This window comes from Xenopus laevis, chromosome 7L (assembly GCF_017654675.1).
Source record: "Xenopus laevis strain J_2021 chromosome 7L, Xenopus_laevis_v10.1, whole genome shotgun sequence".
Classification (NCBI taxonomy): Eukaryota; Metazoa; Chordata; class Amphibia; order Anura; family Pipidae; genus Xenopus; species Xenopus laevis.
This window is the reverse complement of record NC_054383.1, coordinates 116,361,330-116,387,701: the sequence shown is the minus strand read 5'-3', so window position 1 is coordinate 116,387,701 and position 26,372 is coordinate 116,361,330. Positions and strand designations below refer to the sequence as shown.

The window sequence follows — 26,372 nt, the reverse complement described above, 5'->3', positions numbered from 1 at the left end:
CCTACTATACCTGCTATCCCACAGTCACACTCCTTTCCCAGAGACTATTATCCCACTGTTACTATAGACACCATCTCTCCCTACTATACCTGCTATTCCACAGTCACAATCCCTTCCCAGAGACTATTATCCTACTGTTACTATAGACACCATCTCTCCCTACTATACCTGCTATCCCACAGTCACAGTCCCTTCCCAGAGACTATTATCCCACTGTTACTATAGGCACCATCTCTCCCTACTATACCTGCTATCCCACAGTCACACTCCCTTCCCAGAGACTATTATCCACTGTTACTATAGACACCATCTCTCCCTACTATACCTGCTATCCCATAGTCACACTCCCTTCCCAGAGACTATTATCCACTGTTACTATAGGCACCATCTCTCCCTACTATACCTGCTATTCCACAGTCACAATCCCTTCCCAGAGACTATTATCCTACTGTTACTATAGACACCATCTCTCCCTACTATACCTGCTATCAAATAGTTACAGTCCCTTTCCACGGCTGTTATCCCCACTCTTAATACAGGCCAGATGCTTAATTATCTACACTGCTACTAAATGCATTAATGCGCTGCATGGTCAGACAACAAATGAATATATGAGCAGTATTTGAATTTCAAACTACCTACCACTGTCTGCAAGACCCACAACAGTCAACTGCTGATTCAAATGGAAGATGAAATAAACCACATCCTTCACTATGCAATTCAACAATACGTATTTAAGGAAACCGAAAGAGAGCAGACAACATAAAACAAAATTCCTTATCTGGGGCATTCGCCTCCCCACCTGAAATGATGAACTGAGAGAAATCTTCTTTAGCACTTTCTTCTTGTGCTCATTTACAATGCCGTCAATTTTTCTCATGGGTGGAAGGTAAAGTTCATCTGCACAGGAAGGCGGCAGAGAGAGTGAAAGATAAAAAGAAACAATGAGAGTGATTACAAGTTAACCTTGGGACTGTGTCATATCACATGGGAAAAGCATAGACTAAGGTCATTGTGTGTCAGCTTTGTAGGTGCACATGGGAAACCTTGGTTAGGATTAAATAAGTATTAAGTCTCTGGCCTAATTGCATAAAGGAAAACATATTTGTTCAGAAGCCAAAAGAAGGCCAAATGAGGGCAGCAGATGATGTGCAGGGTGTCTGTTCTATGCCCAAACCTTACCATGCCATTTGGCAAGTCAGCTTTCACTTCTTGTGAACCCTGTTACAATATACAACATTGTTGTTATGGCTGGATACAACAGTGTTTGGAATGGCATCTTGTGAACTGAGCCTCTCTCACAAGTAGGTGCCAGACTGCAGCCTATCAGAAGATCAGACTCCTTTTTCTGCTATAATGGGGTTCTGCATCAATGTAATCAAATAAAATCCATTTTTTGTTTTTAAAACAAATTCTTGGAGAAGTAACAAAAGTGATTTTATTATGCAGGGGTACAGAAAAACTACAATACACCAAATAGCAACTCTGCAATAGAGGAAATAAGGCATGCATTCATTAAAAATTGTAATGGGGTAGGAGTAAGCAAAAATAATACAGAGGGTAACCAGACAGAATTAGGATGCACCAAATCCATATTTTTGCATAAGGTCGAACCCCCGAAACTTTCACAAAAGATTCGGCCAAACACCAAACCGAATCGTAATTTGCATATACAAATTAGGGGTGGGAAAAATGTTTTACTTCCTCGTTTTCGGACGAAAAGTCACATGATTTCCCTTCCCGCCCCTAATTTGCATATGCAAATTCGGGCCGAATCCTGCCCGAACCAAATCCTGGATTCGGTGCATCCCAAGACAGAATGGCATTGTGATAAAACAGAGGCATTAAAAGGAATTAGTGATTTGCATGTGCATTTGCTAATCCTACTGTGCTACAAAATGGCATCAGCCATGACTTGCCTCAGTGCTGCCCTGTCCATTGTCTACATTTAGGAATAAATCATGTACCGAATCAAACAGGTAATAATGAAGTTGTTCTCAATTTATCTAGTGCCAACTTATTCTATAGTTTAAAGGAAAAATTTGCTTAAAAATGAATTTAGGTATAATGTAGATATTAGCATTCAAGATAAGTTGCCATTAGACTTAATTTCTTTTATTCTTAGTGTTTTTTTTAATACTGATTTTGTTCTGCAACCCTTAGACCAGTGATCCCCAACCATTGGCTTATGAGCTACATGTTGCTCCAAGAACCCTTTGGATGTTGCTCCCAAAACCCCTTGGATGTTGCTCCCAAAACCCCTTGGATGTTGCTCCCAAAACCCCTTGGATGTTGCTCCCAAAACCCCTTGGATGTTGCTCCCAAAACCCCTTGGATGTTGCTCCCAAAACCCCTTGGATGTTGCTCCCAAAACCCCTTGGATGTTGCTCCCAAAACCCCTTGGATGTTGCTCCCAAAACCCCTTGGATGTTGCTCCCAGAGGCCTTAAAGCAGTTGCTTAATTTTGAATTCCAGGCTAAAGGTGGCCATACATGGGCAGATAAAGCTGCCGATATCGGTTGTTTGGACCAATTTGACAGCTTATCTGTCCGTGTATGGGGGCTTCCGACGGGTCTTCCCGATCGATATCTGGCCACGATATCAATCGGGAAGGTTTGATTTTTAACCGACCGACCCGTCGGAGCCCCTTGGCGCATCGTAATTAGATCGTTCGGCCATACGGCTGAACATTCGAATTACCCCCAATATAGCCATGCTGTTAGTGGCATATCGGGGAAAGATCCGCTCGTTTGGCGATGTCGCCAAACGAGCGGATCTTTGAGTATATAGGCCACCTGAAGCCTTAGGTTTAACTGCCATCTCATTGCTAGGTTTATGCCCTAAGCAATTGTCTTCTTATAAGTAAAGTTAATTAGTTTTTATTTAAGAAAAAAAAAACTAAAACAGGCAATGGTTTCCACAATTAATGAAGCAAAATCTATGATCACAGTGAGGATTTATAAAAGGATCTAAGAAGGCAAGTTCCTGTTTCTGATTGGAGTGTATTTTTGTGACACCTAGTAGCTCTATGGTTTGCTTTTGTATGGTCTATATTTCAAGTGACATTGCATTCTTGCAAGCTGCACTTATGGCAGGAAGGTAGGGTTTGGGGAGAGTGGCTTCCTACTGATATTTCATTTTTAGCAGTTCTCATACCTGCAATACATTCTCAATCTTGTGGCTTTGCTGTTTTTCAGTTTTCAGCAACTCTCATACCTAAACCACATGACATTTTCCTCCACAGCAGCAGTGAATTAAATATAGAACTTTACAGAGAGTTTATTTAAGGGTCTCCTCACCACTAGTGTCTTCTAATGCTTGGATCATGTCAGGGTCCAAAGCCGTGCTGACCAGCATTTCAATGTAACTCCGGAACATCTCTTTCATAGCTCGCGTGTTTAATACTCGCCCTACAGGAACACGTTCTGAAAGGAAATCAAACATAAAAAATACAAATCAGCTAGGAACTGTTTTATACTGAGAAGCATTAGTTGATATTTCTAGTTTATCGGTTACTTGGTTCTTCAAACACTGTGCTGGGAACATTCTAATGCTTTGATTGGCTACAGGTGGGTCAGTCTTCTGACTATTTCAATACTCAAGACTACATAGTAACATAGTAAGTTAGGTTGAAAAGAAGACACGTGTTCATCAAATTCAACATATGACCAATTTACTCCAAAGTTTATTACACAGATAGGTAAATATAACCTATTACAACTGGTGTTTACAACCTACTGAAATACCTTTAAATTGTCCTAAAGGGAATGATAAGTATTATCATTCTTCAAATGGTGGACCTCTGTTTGCTAGTTAATGTGAAAAGTGGTTTAATAATTAGGGTTGTAAAGCATGGTCTTGATTTGAGATACCATTTAGGTCATCTTTGGGTGTCAGCAGCAGATTAGACTGCAAAGTTTGAGGGTTTCCACTTACCTTCCTCACTCTGCTGGTCAGGAGAAGAGTCTGAATCAGAGGATGATGCAACCTCCTTAAGCCATTTTTTCCTCTTTTTGGGTGGGGGCTCTGCTTTCACTTTCGCCTGTTTGTGCTTTGGCTTCAAAGCAGCTTTTGGGGATGGCTCTACCTTATCTACTCTTTCCATTCGAACATGTCTTTCCATTTTCTCCTTCTCTGCTCGTGGTGACTTTTCTGGCTTTTCTATTTTATCATTCTTGGTCACTTTTTCAAGCTTTGGTGACTTTTCGATCTTTTCTAACCTGGGCATTTTTTCAGGCCTTTCTGGTTTATCCATCTTTGAAGGCCTTTCTGTTCTGACCATCTTAGAAGACCTTTCCACCTTGGCGGCTTTCTCTATTTTTTCCATTTTGGTTGCCTTTTCTGTTTTGTCTACTCGTACTGTTTTCTCCATTTTATCTACCCTTGTTGGCTTCTCTGTACGATCAGCTTTTGCCCGTTTTTCAGAACGATCTGCCTTTAAGGTTTTGTTTGGTCGATCACCTTTGAAAGCTTTCTCAAGCCGGTCTACCTTGCCAGACTTTTCTGAGCGATCTACCTTGGAAACTTTGTTTGTCCTCTCCACCTTATTGGGTTTTTCTAATTTATCAGTTCGCATGCCCTTTTCCTGTTTTTCATCTTGCTCAGGCATCTTCTCTGCCTCCACTTTCTCAAGCTGTTCAGTTGGTTCACTTTTCTCAGTTGTAATGGTTGGTTCTACTGGTTCTGCTTGCTCTGTTTGGCTGATTTGCTCAGATATTACAGGCTTATCATCTAATTCATTCTCTAGTGTATCCATTGCCTCTTCATTTTCAGGCTTTTCAACTGGCAATGATAACTTTCCAATACAATCAGCCTTTGGTGCCTTTTTCATTTCTAAATTCTCTGGCTTGGTGATAGGTTCAGATTTATCAGGGGTGTTTTTCTCAGCCTTCACACTAGACTCTAGCTTTTCCTGTCTTACAGAAAACGTACCCTTCTCTGGTTTTACAGTATTGTCTGTTTTTTCTGCCTTCATTGTCGTTTCTGCTTTTTCAGGGTTTACAATTTGATCAGCCTTTCCTGCCTTGGCCACTGGTTCTATCTTTCCTTTAAAAACTGCTGGTTCAGTCTTTTCCTGCTTTGTACCTTGTCCGGTCTTTTCCTTCTTTAACGAAGGTTCACTGTTTACTGTTTTTGCCACTGTATCTTCCATCTCGCTCTTCTGCACAGGTTCTAATTTCTCCACCTTTGCCACTGGCTCAGGCTTTTCTACCTTTTCGATGGCCTCTACTTTCTCCAAATCTTCTAGGGGCACCTCCTTTACTGAATTCATCCCAGGCTCTTGTTGTTCATGTCCTTCCTCAGAAACAAACTTTTCCAATTTGGGAAGAACCTCTGATTTATCAAAAGGCTCCTCTCCTTCTAATGTGTCTGGTCTCTCAGCCTTTTCTGCTCTCTCAGACTTCTCTAAAGCTTCAGGCTTTTCTGGCCTGCCCAGTGCTTCCATCTTCGGCAAACGTTCAGGTTTCTCCATTTTTTCTAGCTTGGGAACAACAACAGGACTTTTACCTCCAGGGGCCTTTGTCTGACTTTGCCTCCTGCATGAGAAAGATAAAATGTTTTTTAACCAATAAATATGGGATGTGGGTGCTGAGATAAAATATTAGGTTACAAATAATAATTTTTTACAGAGTGATTAAACACCCAGTATGTATCTCTGGAAGTAAATGTGGCATTTAAACAGACTTGACCGAGACAAACACACATACATAAACAATGCCATGCACAACTAATAAAGTTGAAAACCTTCGTTATGTTAATACCATTTGGAATATTTTCCCTTAAACCCCACAATGCATACATTGTGGGGCTTATACAACAAAACACGAAGGTAAAGAAAGCCCAGAGGAAGCATAGTACAAAGACTTTACATTACCTCATGGTTTGTAGGGGGCGGTGCCAAGGCTTCTTAGAACACACCCGGACATAGTCCTTCTTGTTGACGTTCTCCAGGAATTTGACATACAGGCGCTGGTACCTGTTCTTGGCATCGCCAAAATATCCCAGATACTATACAAGAAATACAAGCGAACAAGAAAAGACCTTTCATTTCATTGGTGGGTTAATATTGGTCAGTATTTATGAATCTAAACATTCCAGACAACATCTCATGAAAACTTCAAAATATACAGGTTGGTCAAATTAAGGGAAACAACCCTTACCTATTGGAGGGACTCAATATAGGTATATACCTTCTTTTTTTTTTTTTTTTTTCAAAATAAGGTATACATTCCCCCTAAAACATTCAGCTTTTTAAAAAAAAAAATATATATATATATTATATATATATATATATATTATATATATATATATATATATATATATATATATATATATATATATATATATATATATATATATATATATATATATATATATATATATATATATATATATATATATATAAACACACAGTATATACTAGATGTACTTACATTACTTGTGGCACAGAACTGTCTTTGACCGTCTTTGATCTCAGGAGTAAATTTTTGCAACAAAGCTTTCTGGACTCTCCAGATAGGAGGTGGTTCCCTTCCGGTTTGTAATGCCAACTGTAAAGACAACAGAGGAATTGAAGTCATTGTAGAGGTTAAATGTCATGGCAACAGATGAAAATTGTGTTAAGCATTTGGCCAAACTCTAGCAATCCCTCTTAACTTGGATCCAGAACATAGATAATACCAGGCAATACAGTTGACCATGAAGCAGAAAAGGTGACTTTAACTTTATATTTAACTATATACTAATCTACTACGTCCAACATCGTAGTTATGAAGACAATCTTAGGTAGGTATGAAGACAGTGCTAATTTTAATGGGTGTCGTATAAACCTAGGGTGGAAGTAGTAAAGACATGATATCAATTGACCTTTATTGAGGCCCAACGTGAGATCTGGTACCCTGACAGGGCAGTCCAACTGTGACTTCTGTGCTTGCAAGATAAATACAGATCATAATAACATGCTCTATGTTTTTGACATACTTTTTTGGCAATACTTTTAAGAAACCTACTTAGAATTTATAAGTCAATAACACATATTAACATCACCTGCCATGTTGCAAACAAATGTAGTTATGGAACATGTGGACACATTATACATATATGATGACCTTATAGGACATAGTTTTCTTAAAGGGCTAGCAATGATATACATTATGCACAGGACTTACTGCAGCAGCCCAGTGATACAGCAGCCCCAAACAGTGCTTATTAATGTATTCCTTTTGGTCCATGCTCATGAATATATTCCCTGTAGCTCCATATCCTTCTGAGTTAGGTTGCCTTATCCACAGTGGCACAACACATGCTTAAGCTGAGCCTGATCAGTATGCATGAACAGCAGCCCACTTTGTACATAACAGATGATGTCACAAGCAGGGACCAGATATGGAGCTTCAGGGGCTGAAGGCATTTACAATCTGAGGATACCTGTACTTTAAGGATGATATGGCAGCTAGATAGGGCTGTGTCAGATATTTCAGCACAGGCTGCTGGGAATATATAGTAAAATTATATATATAATATAGTATAAGCTATACCTTTAGAGCCTGGATATCTTCCACACGAATAACAAACTCATCCCTTTCTCGGAAGATGCCTTCACCACCACTCTCAACATCTTCTTCATCTGTCTCTTCGCAGATGGCAGCACTCTCCTGTTTCTTGGCAAGATGAAGAGGTCTGGAGTCTTCAGGTTCTTCCTGCTCTGGAGAGGATTGGGCAGGGGGTTCCTCGGGTGGTGGTGGAGCAGGTGTTTCTTGGGGCGATGGTGGAGATTCCGGGGCTGCCGTCTCCTGCTCGGGTGAAGGTTCTGATGGCACGGGGCTGGACACTTTTTCCTCGACCACTGGGGGTGCTTGAAAACAAGATAAGGCACAAAGTTAATCAACTTGGAAATAACATTTTGTTCCACCAAGCAATACAGATATCTCTGAATGAACAGGTTAGCAGGGCTTAAGGTTTTTCAAGGAGTAGAAATAGTGATTTTCCTGGGACCTGCATATAGTAGGGTCTCATTGAGCAGAAGGTAGGAAGAGTGGTGAAGATGGCAACAGTAGCAGCCATTCAGCAGTTGTAAATACAAAGAGTATTAGAAGGATAGAAGGTACAGTATGCAAAATGAAAAAAGTTAACTTAAATCAATGTACCAACTTCTCATTCTTCATTTGCTATCAACGTACAATTAGCAGAACTATCAAAGGGTATTGACAATTTTACTTTTTAACAGCAGCTTAAAGTTTACATGTTGGGCAGATCTGCCCTGTACTGACCTGTGTTCTCTGCTTCCTTTCGGTCTGTCGGATCATAGAGAGCAGAGATGGCCGATGAGATGCTCTTTTGCAGATCTTGGTTTTTGCTGACTGAATCCTCCTCATCTGAAGAAAAAGAAGGTAGAGTTTCCAAATTTCGCTTCAACTCATCATCCAGCCTTTTGCCAGGGCTGGTGCAACTCATCACCAGGCTATCGCTCTCTGCTGAGTCTAGAGTACCAGATAGCATTTGAGAGGCCATTCCAAATGAAGCCTGAGAGGCTTGTTGTGCAGATGGTGGCCGGTTCTTTGAGGGACTTGTGGAAGCGGTGGGCAGCTGCTGCCTCTTGCCTGATTTGAGAAAATCCAGGAATGAGGCCATGAAGCCTGATTTTATTTCTGGCTGCTTTTCTTCAACCTCCTTGATCTTCTGCTTAATCTTCTCCCGAGTCTGGCTGTTGTCCAATGCATTTTCCTGGGGAGGAGGGAGCATCTCAGCTTGTTCCATCTGCAAAGTATCATTCCCTTTTGGCACCTGCAGTTTGATCTGGCAGAGAAGATAGGAAAACAAAATGGAGATGGCAAAACCATGGTCAGAAAATAAACATCTCAATCGAGTAAATGTACATATATGAAAACAGGAAAAAAAAGCCACTCATGTTGTACCGCAAGCTTCATGGACACACACAACGCAATATCCACAAAAACAAATCACTTTATCAATATCTCCTAGTCTATAATTTTTAAAAAGATTGGATCCATAGTTTGTTGCCTAAAAAACACTTTCATACTAAAGACATTTACATGTATATAAGTTATCTCATCATTTTCAGTCCAGGAGTTCTTTTAAATTATGGGCAGAAACAATATAAATCAGATTAATTGGACATACCTTTAGTGGTTTTAAAGGCTCCATAGCCATATGCTCTCTTCCATCATCTACCATTCTCCTGCCTCTCCCTCTTCCTCTGCCACGAGGTCTCCTAATACTATCATGCCCCACTGGGTGAGGTTCTACCAGTGGTCTAATTCTTGGTCTACCTCTGGGCCGTGGGGGACCCTCTCTTTTTGGTTTGGTGGGTTTTCGGCCTCTTCTCTTCGGTCCATCAATATGCGGAGGACAAAAGTCTATATCTCCCATGGGGCTTATGTTGGGTCGAGTACGACAGCTAGAGATAAGATCTGGGAGAAGATCAGGTAGCCTACGACTGTTTAATCGAATGTCTGCAGGAACATCTTCCTTATCTTCATCATCTTCAAACTCATACTCCTGGGCATAGTTCTTCTTTGGAGGCTGGAAAGCGGGTTCCCTTTTTTTCAGCAGGTGAAAGGATGACGTCTTTAGAAGTTTTTTGGGTTTGGAAGAACAGAAGATGGGTGATGTCAAGCCAGGTTTTACTTCTGAATTTTGCTGAGTATGACTTGACTGAATAAGACCTAGTTGTTCTGTATTTACAGTGGATGGCAACTCATGTTTAACAGATACAGAATCCAGACCTAAGTGGACATTTTGTTGATTGTCATTACTTTCAGATGTGCAGTAACCTGAATAACTTTGATTAGACTGCATCATTTCATAGCTGTTCTTCATTGCCTCATTTCTGTCCATGCTCTGAGAGCCATCATCCCCACAACTAGACTTAGGATACTCATCATTTCCACATGAAGGAGGGCAGAACATATCTTCCATTCCAGGGAAAAAGCTCCTTTCTTCATCTTGCAAAAGAGAATCAGGAAAGCAGATGGATGTCAAAGGAACAAAGCGTTGCTTGGATCCTTGAGGACTTGGGCTGTCAAACTGATCCTTAGGTTCCATTTGAGTTTGAGGTACCTGCTGAGAAGAGTCACCATCTAAGCGCAAACCCTCTCCACCATCAGGCATCAGGTGCTGCTGAGATGAGACGGAGCTTGCCTGGCCCAGATGGGTCTCTAAATTTAAGTCAGGCTCCAGAAAGTCCTGTATTTCTTGAGGTCTTGATAAAGCTTGCATGGTATCATTCTGTGGAAGTACCTCCATGCCCTCAGGCTGAAGTGCTGCTTGCATCCTTTCAGGCTGCATCTCTGCTTGCATGCGCTCCGACTGCAACTGTGCCTGAAGTTGTGGTGGTTGCTGGTCTGTTTGAATCTGATGTGAATCCATTAACTGTGCCTCCATTGACTGGGAACGTGAATGTACCTCCATAGACTGTGAGCGAACATGAGCTTGCATTTGCTGTGACTGTAAATGAGCCTCCAAAGAGTGTGACTGCAGTTGCATCTGTAGCTGTGGAGATTGGGCTTCAGCTTGGATCCTTTGTGACTCCAAAAGACGCACATCCATGGGTGTCTGTACTTTCCTCTGATGTGCCTGCAGCTGACTCTGGGTGTGGGTTAGAACAGACTGCAGGAGTTGTGACTGCTGGGTGGTAGGCTGGTGGGTTAGAGAGAGAGGCAGATCAGGAGAGGTATCCATCATCAATGGAGTGCCTTGCTGGCTTTGAAGCATGCTATGGGTCTCCATTGACTGACTCTCAGCTACCATTCTATGGGCTTGTGATGCATGCTCAGGTGTTTTTTGAAGATATGAATGAGCCGAATTCAAGTCTTTAGTTGAGGTGTCCATGTGTGGAAGATGTTCCACTGACTTTTTGATGTCCTGAGAATAGGAATCCATGGGACCTGTCTGATGGCTGTAATGGACAACAGATGTCCCCAAGGACTCAGGAGTTGACCTTGCATTAGCATATTCCTTATGACGGTCACTTTTTTTCTTGTCTTTTAAGCTTTGAAGAGACAACTCCAACCCTTGGTTATCTATGCTTGAATTAGTCCTTATAACACTTTGTAGGTGATACCTTTCCTCAGTCTTACTCATCTCATAACCCAGATTTTTACTTGATCTTTCCTCACACTCCACCAGACTTTCAGAGGACACACGTGGAGGGCTTTGTGACTGTAGGAGGTGCTGTATAAGAAAGTCTTCATCATCAGTCCGTTCTGTGGAGAGAAGGTCCGAGTCGGATTTTGGTTTGCTGTAGGAAGGTGTTCTTTCTAAGGGTGGCTGGGAGTTCTGATAACTTTGTGAATGGGAAGCTTGCATGAAGGAAGGTGAGAGGACTGATGTTAGATATTTCTGGGACTGTCCAGGTGAAGACACACTTTGAGAACGGTTTGATGTTGGAGACTGCAAGGGCCGGATTATCTGAGAGGGGCTAGAATCAGATAGATTTTGGGAATGGCCGACTGAAGAATAACCAATAGACTGTGAGTGACTAGACATTACTGGGGAATGGCCAGTGCTGTAGCTGAGGGAGGGGCTAGCAGTTGGTAAACCTTGTGAATGAGTGGGGACATAACTTGGAGCTTGACTGACAGACACATGAGATTCAGTCTGCACACTGTAACTTGGAATTTGACCCACAGATGACAATCCCTGCAACTGCTCTGGGGAGTAGGTCTGATTTTGACTCACACAGGTCTGCAAGCCTTGTGATTGGCTAGTAGTGTAGCTCTGTGACTTGCTCCCACTTGTCAGATCTTGGGCTTGGCTGGATGTAAAGCCTTGTGACTGAGTCACAGCAGAGAGGTTCTGGGACTGAGTGACAGCATAGTTTTGGGACTGAGTCATGGAAAGAAGATTTTGGGGCTGCCCTGGGGAGTAAGCCTGAGACTGGCTCGATATAACAGAGCTGGGCTTTGGAGTGGAGGAAGAGTAATTGTGTGTCTGCCCAGTGGTGGCAATGCTTTGGCACTTTGGAGTGGCAGTGGATCTGGGAGTTTGCCTAGAAGCAGAGTAGCTTTTTGACTTATTGGAAGAGGACGAGGTGGAATATCCAGGAGACTGAATTATGGGTCTGTAGCTCTGAGACTGTTCTTGTCGTGCCTGTGAATTTTTTTGTTGTGATCCCTCACTGCTAACCGGTGACTGGTCCCCCAGAGGGCTGCATGACAAACTGGAACGATGTTGCATCTGCTGGTAACTCCCTCCACAGCTGAGATAATGCTGAAGTGAGTGTGCAGCTGCTGCAGCTGAGGGTAGTTGAGACTGGGCACTGGAAGGTCGCTGGTAGTGCTTAATGACGCTGTCTTGTCGGGGCATGGCTCGTTCAATTGATGAGGCTGGAGAGCTTGAAAACACTGAAGCATTATAGAGCTGGGATGTTTGATCTGAGGGGCCCAGGGAGGAGGAAAGCAGGTTGAACTGAGAAGGAAGGTGACGTGAAGCTGATTCTTGGGCACTGCGATAGGCAGAGCTCTGGGACGGTAATCCAGTACCCAAAACAGTGCTACCAAGGCGATCAAAACTTAGGGAAGAGGGAACCGAGGACTGGGATGTCTTTATATGCAAGAGAGGGTCATGAGGAGAAAGGAGTCCATTTGATGTGGGACTGAATGTTGCATCTTGAAGTGTCAAGGAAGAGGTTACAGGAAAGCTTCTACCACTGAACGATGCTGGGTGTTGGTAAGCAGAAAGAGCAGAGGATGATGGAAATGTACCGGCTCCTGATATAAAGAGTTCTGCCGGAGCCGGCGTGTGCATGGCTAGGAGACAAGAGAGAGAAAATCGAAATTAAGACATTGCAGCCAAATTGCTAATAGGTTCATTTCTCTATGCTTCCTTTTCAAAATTATTGAACCCGATTACAAAACAATTAATTCAGTGTTGCAATTATTAATGGACCACATTCTTAGGGTTCCAATTCAGTTCTACAAAACACTATAACACACGAGACTTTAAAGCACTTGAAGACAGAATGCAACAATTTTTGGATGACACAACTATTGTTTTCTTAAAGCGAAATATGGAAATAAGGCTTCACATTCAGTTTAGTAGTCGGCTAAATCTGGAAGGATTGGATGTTAATCCAAACCCAACAAAGATGCATTCAGTACATACCAAATTGCAGTGCAAGCAGGGCCAGATTTGATGGCAGGATCCCCCCTAGGCCTACGCTTGAGTGCATATTTACCTTTCATTTACAGAATGGAAACTTTTACCATTATGATTGGTCACTTTTTCATCTGGTATATCATATTCTCCCACATAAACCCACATCATCTCAGCAACCAATCAGGTATTTGCATCTGATCAGAACTAATTTACGATTGGCTGCCATTGCTTTTAGAGAAAATCACTCTATATGTTTTGGACTTTAAAAGGTTCCACATGTGTTAGTACCTGTTTGCCATGATGGTGTGCGAAACTGTGAAAGTAAGGAGGAAGCTGAAGGTCCTGGCTGAGGGGCTCGAGACTCTAGAGCAGAGATGAGGTTCATGACGGAAGCATCTGGATTGGCACTGCTGGCATGATGGAGGCCAGTCTCAAACAACCCAGACAGTCCTGAGAAGAAAAAAAAGAAGAATAAAAGCTTGAAGAGTATAGCCATGTCACAATGCTTCTAGTTAACAATGCTATTAGAACAGTGATGGCCGTCACTCAAGAGCAGGGCTGTCCAACTGGTGGCCCGCGGGCCGCATTTGGCGCCCCAGATGCTGTGTCTGTTTACCATATGTAAACTTTAAAAGGTATCACTGTAGAGATAAACTGCACCCTGCATTGTTTAAATCTCAAATTCAGACTATATCCCCTGTATCACACCTGTGATCCCCCTGTATTGTTCACACTTGTGATACCTCTATTTTTTATATCCTAAAGCCTGTACTGTTCACACCTGAGACCCAGACTGAAACTGCCCACATTGTTCACCTGTTCACACTTTATTCAAAAAGCTAATGGGGCACCAGCACTGTGTCACTGTATGTAGTACATTTTAGATTGAGAGCTTTCCTTGCCTCTTGCTCTCTTCTGCCTTCCCTCCCTGCAGGGCTGGAACTAGGGGCAGGCAGAGTAGCCGCCCACCTGGGGCGCAATTAAAAGCAGGGCACACTTTTAAGGGGAATTTCATTTCTTTCTTTTTTAAACCCTGATTTGCTTGGCCTTTAATAGTTTTTCAACTTTATAAACCCCCTGTTCCAGACAGAATCACTCCCAGCTCCCTTTTGGCAGCTGCTGGCACAGGTACATATTTGTTGGCAATATCTTGGCTGCTACTTGCACAGGTAAACAGATGATGTGATGGATATTTGGCTGCTGCTGGCACAAGTACATATATGGAGGCAATAGTGTGTATTTTTTGGCTGATGCTGGCACAGGTACAGATTGGGGGCAATATAAGGGATTGGCTGCTGCTGGCTCAGGTACATGGGGCAATATGGTGGCTGCTGGCACAGGTACATAGATGTTTGAGGGCAAGATGATGGAATTTTTGGCTACTGCTGGAACAGATGCAAATTGGGGCAATATGATGGATTCTTTTGGTTGCCGCTGGTATAGGTACAGATTGGGGGTAAAAATATGATGGATGCCTGGGGGCAATCTGAGGGATTAACTGCCATTGGTATAGGTAAAAATGGAGGCAATATGATAGGTGCTGGTACAGGTACAGGGGGCTATATGACTGGTAAGGTGGGAAATGGTAATGCAGGACTGGGGGGGGCACTGATTGAAGCCCTTGCCTAGGGTGCAAAAATACCTTGGCCTGGCCCTGCCTCCCTGTGTGTGCCATTCTCTGCTTGCCCAGTGCTGCTTGCCCTACCCTACCTGTGGGATGGAAGCCTGTTAGGGGTTTGTTAGCATTTGGAAATTGTTGTTAAGGGCACCTAAGATGTTTAATCATGTGTTGGGGGGTTGTTGTATTATCAACAGGTGAGGATGAGGCATATGGATTTAAGGGTGTGTTTTTAACATGACTTCAATTTTTCACATATGAGTGATGAGGGATTTCCCTGCAGTGAGCATCAACCATTTGGTTTTTTGGTGTGCTACCACCGTTAATGTGGATACAATCTTAAAAGTTCTTGTGGTAATATGGGTGTGGTTTAAAAGGGGGAGTGGCCAACACTGACTTCCATTATCGGCCCTCCTCCACATAGGCCAGTAAAATTTTGGCCCTCGGTACCACAGAACTTGGACAGCACTGTAATAGAGTATCAGTAGTCGTATGTCAAACCCATGTAGGGTTAAGGTGTCAGAGCTGTATTAATAGAGGATATTTAAATATATCATGGTAATTAACAACTTGTTTTAAGGCCAAAATGAGTTGACCCAGAACCGACTGATATCCATAGTACATTGATATTTGTCAAACTCGGCAGGACACATACACTATTGCTGGCATGTGTACAGCTACCAGATCAAGAAGAAGCATTATGGTGCTTTTAGTGAAGAAGCTAACACATTTTATTCAAGCAACCTTTGTTTATGAACTTTAATTCTCTATTAAGTAAACTATGTCAGGTTAAATGAGGGCATGGAACTGGAAACTGCAAGTTGCTACATATAGCATTGACAGAAACCGAAATATAAATACATATACATCACTCCAGAGAATGATGCCAGATCCTTAGATCAATACAGAAGCTGGCAAAAAAAGGGCACATTTTGAAATGACAAAAGTGCTCACAGGAGCATTTTCTGCAATTAAATTAGCTCTCCTTTAAAAAAAAAAAAAGCATGGTTTAGATGATCAGTGATGGGCCGAGGCCAATTATAAGGTATGTACATAATAGAAAAGTCAATAAGACAGAGTTCTGAAGAAGCATGTGTTGTATAATGTTACCTGCGGGATGGTGGTTGGTAGCATATCCCTGTAATGGGTGAGGTGTTCCGTACGCCTGTCTGTGTAGGATGTCTGTGTCTGGGTGGGAGCCTCTTGAACTTCCGTACACCAAACTAGGAAGAAACAAAGAAGAAAAGAAATCATTCAAATTTTTGTCCACACTTAATACACTAAAGAGGTCAAACTCTTGGTTCTCTAGCTATAATGAACTTTTCCCCAACTTGAGACCTTTCGGTTGTTGGAGTTCACTTGTGGTTCTTCAACAGGTGAAGAGCCAAGGTTCAGTCCAGCTTTATATAGAAATAGGGGCCAAAAACATACAGGATGGTCCTCTATTGGCCTCTGTGTGACAACCAAAAAGCACTTGCACAAAGTCAAGTTCTGAGAAGGTCGGAGCACGGAGAAAGGATTTTGAAAGCCTTCACATGACATATAGGCATATACAGTTCTTACATATTTAACTGAGGGCACAGTAGAGGTTAGACTGGTGAATGCAGAGGTTTAAACACCTTAAATAAATTGCTTGGCTCTGGACAGAGGTAAATGTATGACAATGTTCCAAAGATGTAGATCTTAAAGGAACAGTTCAGTGTGAAAATAAAAACTGTGTAAATAGATAGGCTGTGCAAAATAAAAAATGTTTCTAATATAGTTAGTTAGCCAAAAATGTAATATATAAAGGCTGGAGAGAACAGATGTCTAATAAAACAGCCAGAATCCAACTTCCTGCTTTTCAGCTCTATAACTCTGAGTTAGTCAGCGACTTGAAGGGGGGCCACATGGTACATTTCTGTTCAGTGAGTTTGTAATTGATTCTCAGCATTCAGCTCAGATTCAAAAGCAACAGATATGACCCATGTGGCCCCCCCTCAAGTCTCTGATTGGTTACTGCCTGGTAGCCAGGGTAACCAGTCAGTGTAAACCAAGAGAGCTGAAAAGCAGGAAGTAGTGACATGTTACACATCAAATCACTCCAGCCTTTATACATTACATTTTTGGCTAACTAACTATATTAGAAACACTTTTTATTTTGCACAGCCTATCTATTTACCCAGTTTTTATTTTTACACTGAACAATTCCTTTAAATCACAAAGAGCTTGTCTTAAGCTGGCCATAGATGCAAAGATCGGATCGTACGAATCATCGTACGATCGGACTTTCCCATCTCCCGACCCGCCACTAACCATTCAGATCAACGTCTTACCAGTCAGATTAGTAAAAGAACAGATCAGCAATGTTCTGCCCCTGACAGCAATCGTACGATATCTATGTCCAACCAAAGCTAGTGACAGTCTCCCACTGAAAATCGTACGATCGGCAATACACGCAGAGATATTATCGGCAGCCGACAGAAATTTTCTAACCTGTCCGATCGACCAAACGACCGATCTCCACCGGACGAAAAATGTCGGGACTCTCCCCACACGTTCCTAAAATCATACGAATCCTCGATTCGTATGATCAGATCTTTGCGTCTATGGCCAGCTTTAGGGGTGGTGGGGTTGTCCAATTTATAGACTTGTAGCAATTGTTTGTTCGACTCCCTGCATCCCCAGACAATCACGTACAATTGTAATTTTAAAGATTATCCAATTCTCTCACTCCCGAATACGCAATATGAGAATTATCTGCGTTCTTCAGGTATACAGAAAGGAAATGCTGATGTTAAAAGATTTGGAACAGGACATATCCCCTACTGAGATAGAATGGGCAATAAAGGACTCCCGTCTAGGGAAATGTCCCGGTCCGGACGGGTTCTCTGCCCTTTTCTTTTAAACACTGCAACCTCACCTAGTTGCAGCTCTACGTAGAGCCTACAATGCAATTCAACACCAACACCAGTGGTCACCTTCCTCGCTGGAAGCTCATATTAGCTTAATTCTTAAAAAGGACAAGGACCCGGCCTCACCAACTAGCTATAGACCTATTTCTCTTATCAACAATAATATGAAAATTCTAGCAAAAATTCTGGCACAACCCATTAAACCAGGGTTTTCACAAATTATACATTTAGATCAAGTGGGCTTTCTCACAGGTCGGGGAAACAAGAGATAACCTTAACAAACTCATTAAACTTATAACAATAGCTAGACGGAAGAACAGCCCTCTTTTTCTCTTATCTACCGACGCTGAGAAAGCTTTCGACAGGGTGAGGTGGGACTTTATGTTCCGTTGCTTCACGTATATAGGAATAGGCCCACATATGATATCTTGGATTAGGTCCCTATATTTTAATCCAACCGCCAAACTCAAAATTAATAACACTCTATCGGATTCTATTGCACTCCGAAACAGTACGAGACAAGGGTGCCCACTCTCGCCACTTCTTTTTGTGCTAACCCTGGAACTGTTATTGTCCCCAATATGTAATAATGTCAACATTAAGGCCTTGTTAGTGAACAAAACACCCCATAAGATTTGTGCATACGCTGATGACTTGCTATTTACACTTTCCCAACCGACTGTTACTTTACCTAATTTATTAGAGGAGATTAAAAACATATAGCCACCTGAGCAATTTCAAAATAAATGAGAAATCTAGCGCGTTGAATGTCAGCCTTCCACACGCTACTGTAACTGCTTTGAAGGGTAAATTCCCCTTCAAGTGGGCTAAGGAGAAGCTATTACACCTAGGTATTATATTGTCACCTAATGTAGATGAGTGGGCTTGTATTAACTATACTTCTATCTTGAAGGTAATCAAAAAAGATTGTATAGCATGGTCCAACTAATTACTTTCTTGGTTTGGCAGAGTAAATTTTCTTAAAATGAACACTCTTCCAAAGCTTTTATACATTTTTCAGATGTTTCCACTAGGTCCACCTAAGGATTTTTTTGGCATTCTTAATGGCATAATTACCAAATTCATTTGGAACGGGAAACAACCAAGCATAAAGCAGGAAACACTTAAGCATCCTCGGACAGTTGGCGGAATTGGCTTACCGGATTTTAAACTCTACCATCAAGCTAGTGTGCTAATACGACTCATAGATTGGACTTATCATAAAAATTCTAAAGCATGGATTCAACTGGAACAAACTTTCCTACCACAACCTCTCAAGATTCTTCCATGGCTCTCATCAGAAAGCTACTTGCAATTAACAAGAGATAACTCCCTTATCAGTTACTGTCTACACATAAGGGAATTGTTAAAGAAGACAACAAACCTGACCACAAAGCATTCCCCTCTTATTCCTCTGATCTTTAACAAAGACTTCCCTCATGGAATGCAGATAGAATACTTTGCTAAGTGGCAGGACAAAGAAGTGGCACAAATATATCAAATTTGCCTTAAGGGAAGGATCCCCTTGTGGGAGCAGCTACAGAACACATTCCAACTGCCGGTGACAGAACAGTTTAAATACCATCAAATTGTAAATTGCACAAGAGCTACATTGAATCGCCCAGCAGAGGCTCCACTATACACGGAATTTGAGAAACTGTGTAGTCGCCCCTCTCCACCCATTAAGAATATCACTTCTTAGATCATATACTGTTGGCGCAAACAACTGCTAAGACTTCTCCTATATCACGATTCCAAAAAATGGGAGAGCGAGCTGAACACAGTTTTCACTGACCAAGATTGGGAGAATATCATTGCTAAAACATTCACTGGACCAAGAAGCTGCAGGATACTGGAAAATAATTATAAAATTCTCTCTCGCTGGTACAATACTCCTTCGAGACTCCATAAAATATTTCCTGCCACAACCAACAAATGCTGGAGATGCACACAACAACCAGGTACCATGCTAAACATTTTCTGGGATTGCCCAAACATTCAGCTTTTTTGGACACAAATCCTGGGAGTGTGCAATCCAACTACAGTTGGACATACCCATTAACCCGGCTACAATACTTCTGCACCATAACACAGATTCTGTGCAGTCCTATAAGAAATCTTTAAAGGGATACTGTCATGGGAAAAAAAAAATTTCTTCAAAATGCATCAGTTAATAGTGCTGCTCCAGCAGAATTCTGCACTGAAATCCATTTCTCAAAAGAGCAAACAGATTTTTTTATATTCAATTTTGAAATCTGACATGGGGCTAGACATTTTGTCAATTTCCCAGCTGCCCCAAGTCATGTGACTTGTGCCTGCACTTTAGGAGAGAAATGCTTTCTGGCAGGCTGCTGTTTTTCCTTCTCAATGTAACTGAATGTGTCTCATTGGGACATGGGTTTTTACTATTGAGTGTTGTCCTTAGATCTACCAGACAGCTGTTATCTTGTGTTAGGGAGCTGTTATCTGGTTACCTTCCCATTGTTCTTTTGTTTGGCTGCAGGGGGGGGGAAGGGAGGGGTGTGATATCACTCCAACTTGCAGTACAGCAGTAAAGAGTGATCGAAGTTTATCAGAGCACAAGTCACATGACTTGGGGCAGCTGGGAAATTGACAATATGTCTAAAAAAATCTGTTAGCTCTTTTGAGAAATGGATTTCAGTGCAGAATTTTGCTGCAGCAGTACTATTAACTGATTCCCATGACAGTATCCCTTTAACACAATTTGCATTAAATGCAGCCAAAATATTGATTCCTCGCAAATGGCAAAGTAACGTTTCCCCTACACAAGCTGAATGGATACAGGAAATGGAAGAGATCCGCAAATTAGAGGAAACCCATGCTGATTCACACAAGGAAATGTTAAAACATTGGGCCACCTGGCGTCTCTGGATACAATACCTGGACTCCATTGCATAGAGACATGATGGAGAGCACACCTGCCAAACCAAGTTTTTAATCTGAGCTAAAGACCATTGCTACTGAAATTTAAACACTAGCTTCTATGGTAACTTATAATACTAGGGTTGATTCCTGTGCCAGAATGGTTTATATTTAATAGGATGTTAACCTTAATTACAAATCCTTTCCTATTGGTATTTTATGTTCTTGCTATGTCTGCCCCCCCCCCAACCTTAGTTATTCCCAGTTATAACTGGTTCCTAACTGAACAATGACGAAAGCACGGACAGCGGACAGTAAAAGTATATTGTTGTTACTACTGATGTAGTAGTCTCAAGCAGACTTGTAATTGATATAAGATACTCATATATAAAGCTAGGGCTAGGCCATTTGCAACATGTGATAAAATTTAAGAACTGTTCCCAGTCAAACCTTTGAATGTTGTTCCTAACGCTGTACCTATATATGTGTATAATTATAGATGGAACTGATGTCTTTCTTTCTGTAATTCTCCTTTTCCCTACTGAAATTTAATAAAAATAAAAATTAAAGATTATCCAATTGTGGCCATGCCCAATCTCTTTTGCATTTATGGCCTGGAGAAACACCTTCAAACAAGTCCCGTTGGGTCAATGTCCGTCGACCAGATTGTACATTTCATCTGCCGAATACCAGTTCTGGATGGATAAGTGGGTCCAGAAATGAGAGAGTTATTTCAGATCAATCATTTTAACAGTCTTTGTCCATGGCAATGGCCGAATTGGACAGCATTCAACCATGCACCACATGAGCCATTTCAGCAGATATTGGTCAATTTAACCAGCATATGGTTTTCCTGAACAGCTACTTGGAAGAGATTTGCAGACTCAGACAAATGTGTGAAACAATTAGGGTTGCCACTGGACAAACCAAAAATATTCTTGATGCCACTGTTATTAATAGGAACGGTCCAGAGATATAGGACAGCTTGTATATATTTCCAGGAATTTGGCAACCCTAGGTAAAGTGGAGTTCCTCCAGCATTAAGCAGAAGCTCTAATGGGTCCTGAACAGCAATCACCCCCACTTGCATTCCACTAGAGAGTTCTAGAAATCTCAAGACTTCACAGACTTTCACTTCTCTTACACTCTCGTTTCATACCCAGCCTTTGCCAATACAGGTATGGCACCGGTTATCCAGAATGCTCGAACCTGGGGTTTTCTGGATAATGGATCTTTTTGTAGTTTGGATCTTCATACCTCAAGTCTACTAGAAAATCAAGTAATCATTAAATAAACCAAAAAGTCTGGTTTTGCTTCCAATGAGGATTAATTTTATCACAGTTTGGATCAAATACAAGGTACTGTTTTATTATTACAGAGAAAAAAGGAAAGCATTTTTAAAAATGTAGATTATTTCGATAAAATGGAATCTATGGGAGATAGCCTTTCTGTAATTCAGAGCTTTCTGGATAACAGGTTTCCGGATAATGGATCAGATCCCTGTACCATGCACAAAGAAGGCCTAGTCCTATAAGTATAGACATTACATGTGCCTCTACATACACACATATTGTACATAATATAGTCTCGTGTATAGAGACCACTCTTTCCTTTACAAAATATTTATATATATATATATATATATATATATATATATATATATATATATTTGTGTAAATCAAGATGAAATCCACAAAAATATTTATATATATATATATATATATATATATATATATATATATATATATATATATATATAATATTGTAAAGGGAAACGAATCCATACATGAATAATTGATTGTCTGCTTTATAGCAGAGTAGATCAAAGATTAGCTTGGGGCTGCATTTAACTCCTTTGGTACAGCCTGTGTGAATGCTGCACATCTATTCCATTGCTAAGGCAAAGCATGCATGAAAGCTACACTATGGGAATTTCAAACACAGAGGCATGTTGAAGCAATAGGAGAATTATATGAAAATAAGGGAATTATGTAGAAAAAGCCCAGTGGCTGAACGGTGAGGAACAAGAACCTGCACTGCATTGTGGGATTGAGTCTAATATTAAGGGATTAAAACAATGATTGGGAAAGCCGGAGCTTTGATGTCCTGCAATGGAGGGAGATAGCATGTGGAGAGCGAGTGAGACAGGTATCATACTGAATGCAGAGACAAATATTAAGAAGTAAGAAGATGAGGTTCAGTCGCTGATTTGGGATAGGTCAGGGAGGTTAATACATCCATCCTTGTGCTATGAATTATAACCAGGATAAAGGCAATTTGGTTTAATTTAGAAAGGCTTATCTATAAAGAATGGGTCCTGATTTGGTCACCAAGCAAAAACCTCACCGCACTTGCTACAATGCATGTTGCATTTTTGCAGGTGGCAAAAAAAAAAAGGGGGGGATAGCCCAAATCATTATGTGGCTAATTAGCTATGGGAGGAGCTGAATTGTAACCAATTCAGCTCCTCCCGTAGTAACCAATCACCTGGCTTCTGCTACATTGCTTCAGGAGTGCGGAGTATTAAAACAGCCACATTCTCAGCTGCAGATACAAATAACTCCAAATAATTAAAATGCTTGACATTTTTTAATTAATGTATCTCGGGCAGTTGCTTAGAATCATATTTTCTTATATTATGTTAGAGATTCCCTTTCATAATACCGTGCCTGTTTCTGCGTTTGTTGGGTCGAATTCTCCATAGTCATGGTTGCCTACAGATCCTATAGTATTTTGGATTCGGCCAAACCCCCGAATCCTTCATGAAAGATTCGGCCGAATACCGAACCGAATCCTAATTTGCATATACTTCCTTGTTTTGTGACAAAAAGTCATTAGATTCCCTCCCCACCCCTGATTTGCATATGCAAATTAGGATTCGGATTCAGTTCGGCAAGGAAAAAGGCAGAATGCTGGCCGAATCCCGGATTCGGTGCATCCCTACTATAGTTATACCCCTGCATTACATTGTATGCCGAGGCCAGAAAGCTTAGCCTATAAGAAATAAGGAATGAAGGTTAATTATTAGCCTTCTAATTAATTACACCCTCTTTTTTTAGCTGGGTACATATTGCACTATGTATTTCCTATTCAGGAAGCGAATTCTGCAGTGCAGGCATTGCTTTAACCATACACTGTTGACCTTGAACCTTACGACTGTTTGCATCACAGATCCAAGAAGACTTTAGAAGCATCTTGGGGCAACCTCTGTTTGACCCAACTATTTCCTCCACCTGCTTGCACAGTTCCCCGGCCGTAGTTTATCAACCTCACCAGCACTAAGGAAATCCTTGACATAATACTCCACCCAGCCCCGTGCACGCTAGTGAGTAGAAGTAGGTGAAAAGGCTGCACGCATGCTTGGTGCAACTGCAAGATAATAGATAGATAGATAGATAGATAGATAGATAGATAGATAGATAGATAGATAGATAGATAGATAGATAGATAGATAGATAGATAGATAGATAGATAGATAGATAGATAGATAGATAGATAGATAGATAGAGAGATAGATAGATAGATAGATAGATAGATAGATAGATAGATAGATAGATAGATAGATAGATAGATGAGTCACTTTCTGGATGAGCAGCTGGGAGACGAGCATTCTGCCCTTATTGTTCTTGCCCTGTTCCCCAGCGTTACACCCAGCTATTCTTCCTGCGTCTGTCTGCACATCCTAGAGTTCAGCACTGCCAAACTTGACACGTCAAATAGAGAAAAGAAAAAAAATTTGGTGTCACCAAGTTACTTAATGAAACTGCGCTTTCTTTCTGACTCCTTCCTCCTTTAAGAAACAGCCAACACAAGAGGTGTGAAAACTGAACTTAAAGACATGGAATAACCTATTTGGAAGGCGCTGCAGTGTTGTTTCCTACTGCCTTGCTAAGCCTTCTTTTCTCAGGGGAGGGAACTGGTGTGTTACCCTTTAAATAAACCTTTCTATTGGGAAGGCTGAAATTTGGACATCTTGGGCAATGTTAAAGGCAAAGGAGCCCCAGTTCCCTTGCATTGCCAGGGGCCAACTTCCTTATCCTCTGAGCAACAAAATCATGGAGCACCAGGCAGCATTTGGGGTCATATAAAAAGTCCAAATTTATTGAAAAATCATAAAATCATGGAGAGCAAACCAGAAAACATAGCCCCACGCTTAACGCGTTTCGTGCCTCACGCCACTTCTTCAGAAGCACTTGAAGAAGTGGCGTGAGGCCACGAAACGCGTTAAGCGTGGGGCTATGTTTTCTGGTTTGCTCTCCATGATTTTATGATTTTTCAATAAATTTGGACTTTTTATATGACCCCAAATGCTGCCTGGTGCTCCATGATTTTGTTGCTCAGAGGATTCAGTGTCTACGTGTTCATCCGGAAACGTGTGCATGTGTCAGCACAGACAGCAAGGTCGGCATACAGCGAGTATGGGTGAGTGCTCTCTATTATCTACTTTATTATGCCAACTTCCTTATCACCAGCCTAAAACTTGTTTAATGATGTCATGATTATGTCACCCTAATGTAAACAGAAATGTAAGAGCAAGGGTGATCAGGGATGGGAGATAGTTTAAAAGCAGCCCAACAGCCCTATTCATCAGAGCATTGTGCCTATTAGATCCCTGTATATTGTCAAAGTGTTCATAAAACTTAAAGGAGAAAGAAAACTACTGAAGCAGTTTATTGCCAATAGAATAGCCGCAGTGCAAACTATAATTTAAACAGCTCTAGACACTCTCTGTTTGTTTAGGATAGCAGCTGCCATATTAGCTTGGTGTGACATCACTTTCTGCCTGAGTCTCTCCCTGCTCACTCATAGCTCTGGGCTCAGATTACAGCAGGGAGGTGAGGAGGGATAACGGAGGGTTAGAAGGAGAGAGAAGCAAACTGAGCATGCTCAAGCCCTAGCCCTGGAGGTTTAAACTGAAAACAGGAAGTCTGATACAGAAGTACACAATAGAAGCGAAAGAAATGCTGTGTTTCTTTTGACAGAGGACTCAGATTACTTGAGGATTTACTGGTGTATTTATATAGGCCTTTCTGATAAAGCTTACTTAATTTTAGCCTTTCCTTCTCCTTTAAGAACCACTATAGGATGCCTACTAGGCATATCAGGTATGGTGGGCAACAGGTCTGTAATATATAGTGAATAAAGTACCCCCTCTTGTAAAATATAAGGATATTATAAGTTACCGAGGAGTTTCATGACCATATAAAAACACGAGGCCGAAGGAACTCCGAGGTAACTTCTAATATCCTCATATTTTGCAACTGGGGGTACTTTATTTATTATAATACACAAGTTTCAATGAGTCATGTGACAGAAATGACATCAGAACTCACCGTTTTTAACTGATGACATCAGAACTCACCGTTTATAAGGTTATAATTAACAAGATATTCATGGCTTCTGTGTATTATATAGGATTATATGAAGCACTGCACAAAAGCAAAGGGGTCCTGAAAATTAAATGCACCCCTGCCCAATCCTTTATTTATGTGTGCAGGTAATCTGACCTCTCCCTCTGATATCTGGTCTGTAAAAACAAAGATCATTGGGAAAACCTGTTCCTCCAAACAAATGCTTTCTCCTAAAGGTATCCGGAGACTCTAAATAAATACAGTGCCCCAAAGTGTCTTCTTAATATAGCCAGGAATCCAACAATATAGCCAGGCTGTGCTTTTGGGAAGGGGCCAACAATCCCCACCCCTTCAGCTTCACAAGGCAAACTCCCGTGTCAGCGACATGCCTGAATACTACTGACTGCAAAGCAACAGCATGATCCGGAACCCGCTCACTGCCCCTCCCCCTCTGGTTCAGATAATCTAGTTATTTAGTTCACTGAATTGGCCCAATGTCTGCTAGTT

General features: G+C 41.4%; 1 protein-coding gene across 2 annotated transcripts in view; it reads right to left on the bottom strand.

The window, feature by feature from the left end:
• prr12.L (proline rich 12 L homeolog) overlaps positions 1-26,372 on the bottom strand; it is a 79,322-nt gene that overhangs the window by 8,236 nt on the left and 44,714 nt on the right. Inside the window, exons 2-12 of one of the 2 annotated variants that reach the window (XM_018226337.2) lie at positions 15,848-15,960; positions 13,408-13,569; positions 9,142-12,770; positions 8,601-8,796; positions 8,271-8,375; positions 7,539-7,855; positions 6,435-6,551; positions 5,876-6,009; positions 3,937-5,537; positions 3,300-3,425; positions 803-900 (exon numbers count right to left, since the gene is read on the bottom strand). In XM_018226337.2, coding sequence (XP_018081826.1) covers positions 803-900; positions 3,300-3,425; positions 3,937-5,537; positions 5,876-6,009; positions 6,435-6,551; positions 7,539-7,855; positions 8,271-8,375; positions 8,601-8,796; positions 9,142-12,770; positions 13,408-13,569; positions 15,848-15,960 — 6,598 coding nt within the window. Of the gene's footprint in view, positions 1-802; positions 901-3,299; positions 3,426-3,936; positions 5,538-5,875; positions 6,010-6,434; positions 6,552-7,538; positions 7,856-8,270; positions 8,797-9,141; positions 12,771-13,407; positions 13,570-15,847; positions 15,961-26,372 lie in introns of both variants that reach the window. The other variant, XM_018226336.2, reaches the window with a different exon arrangement.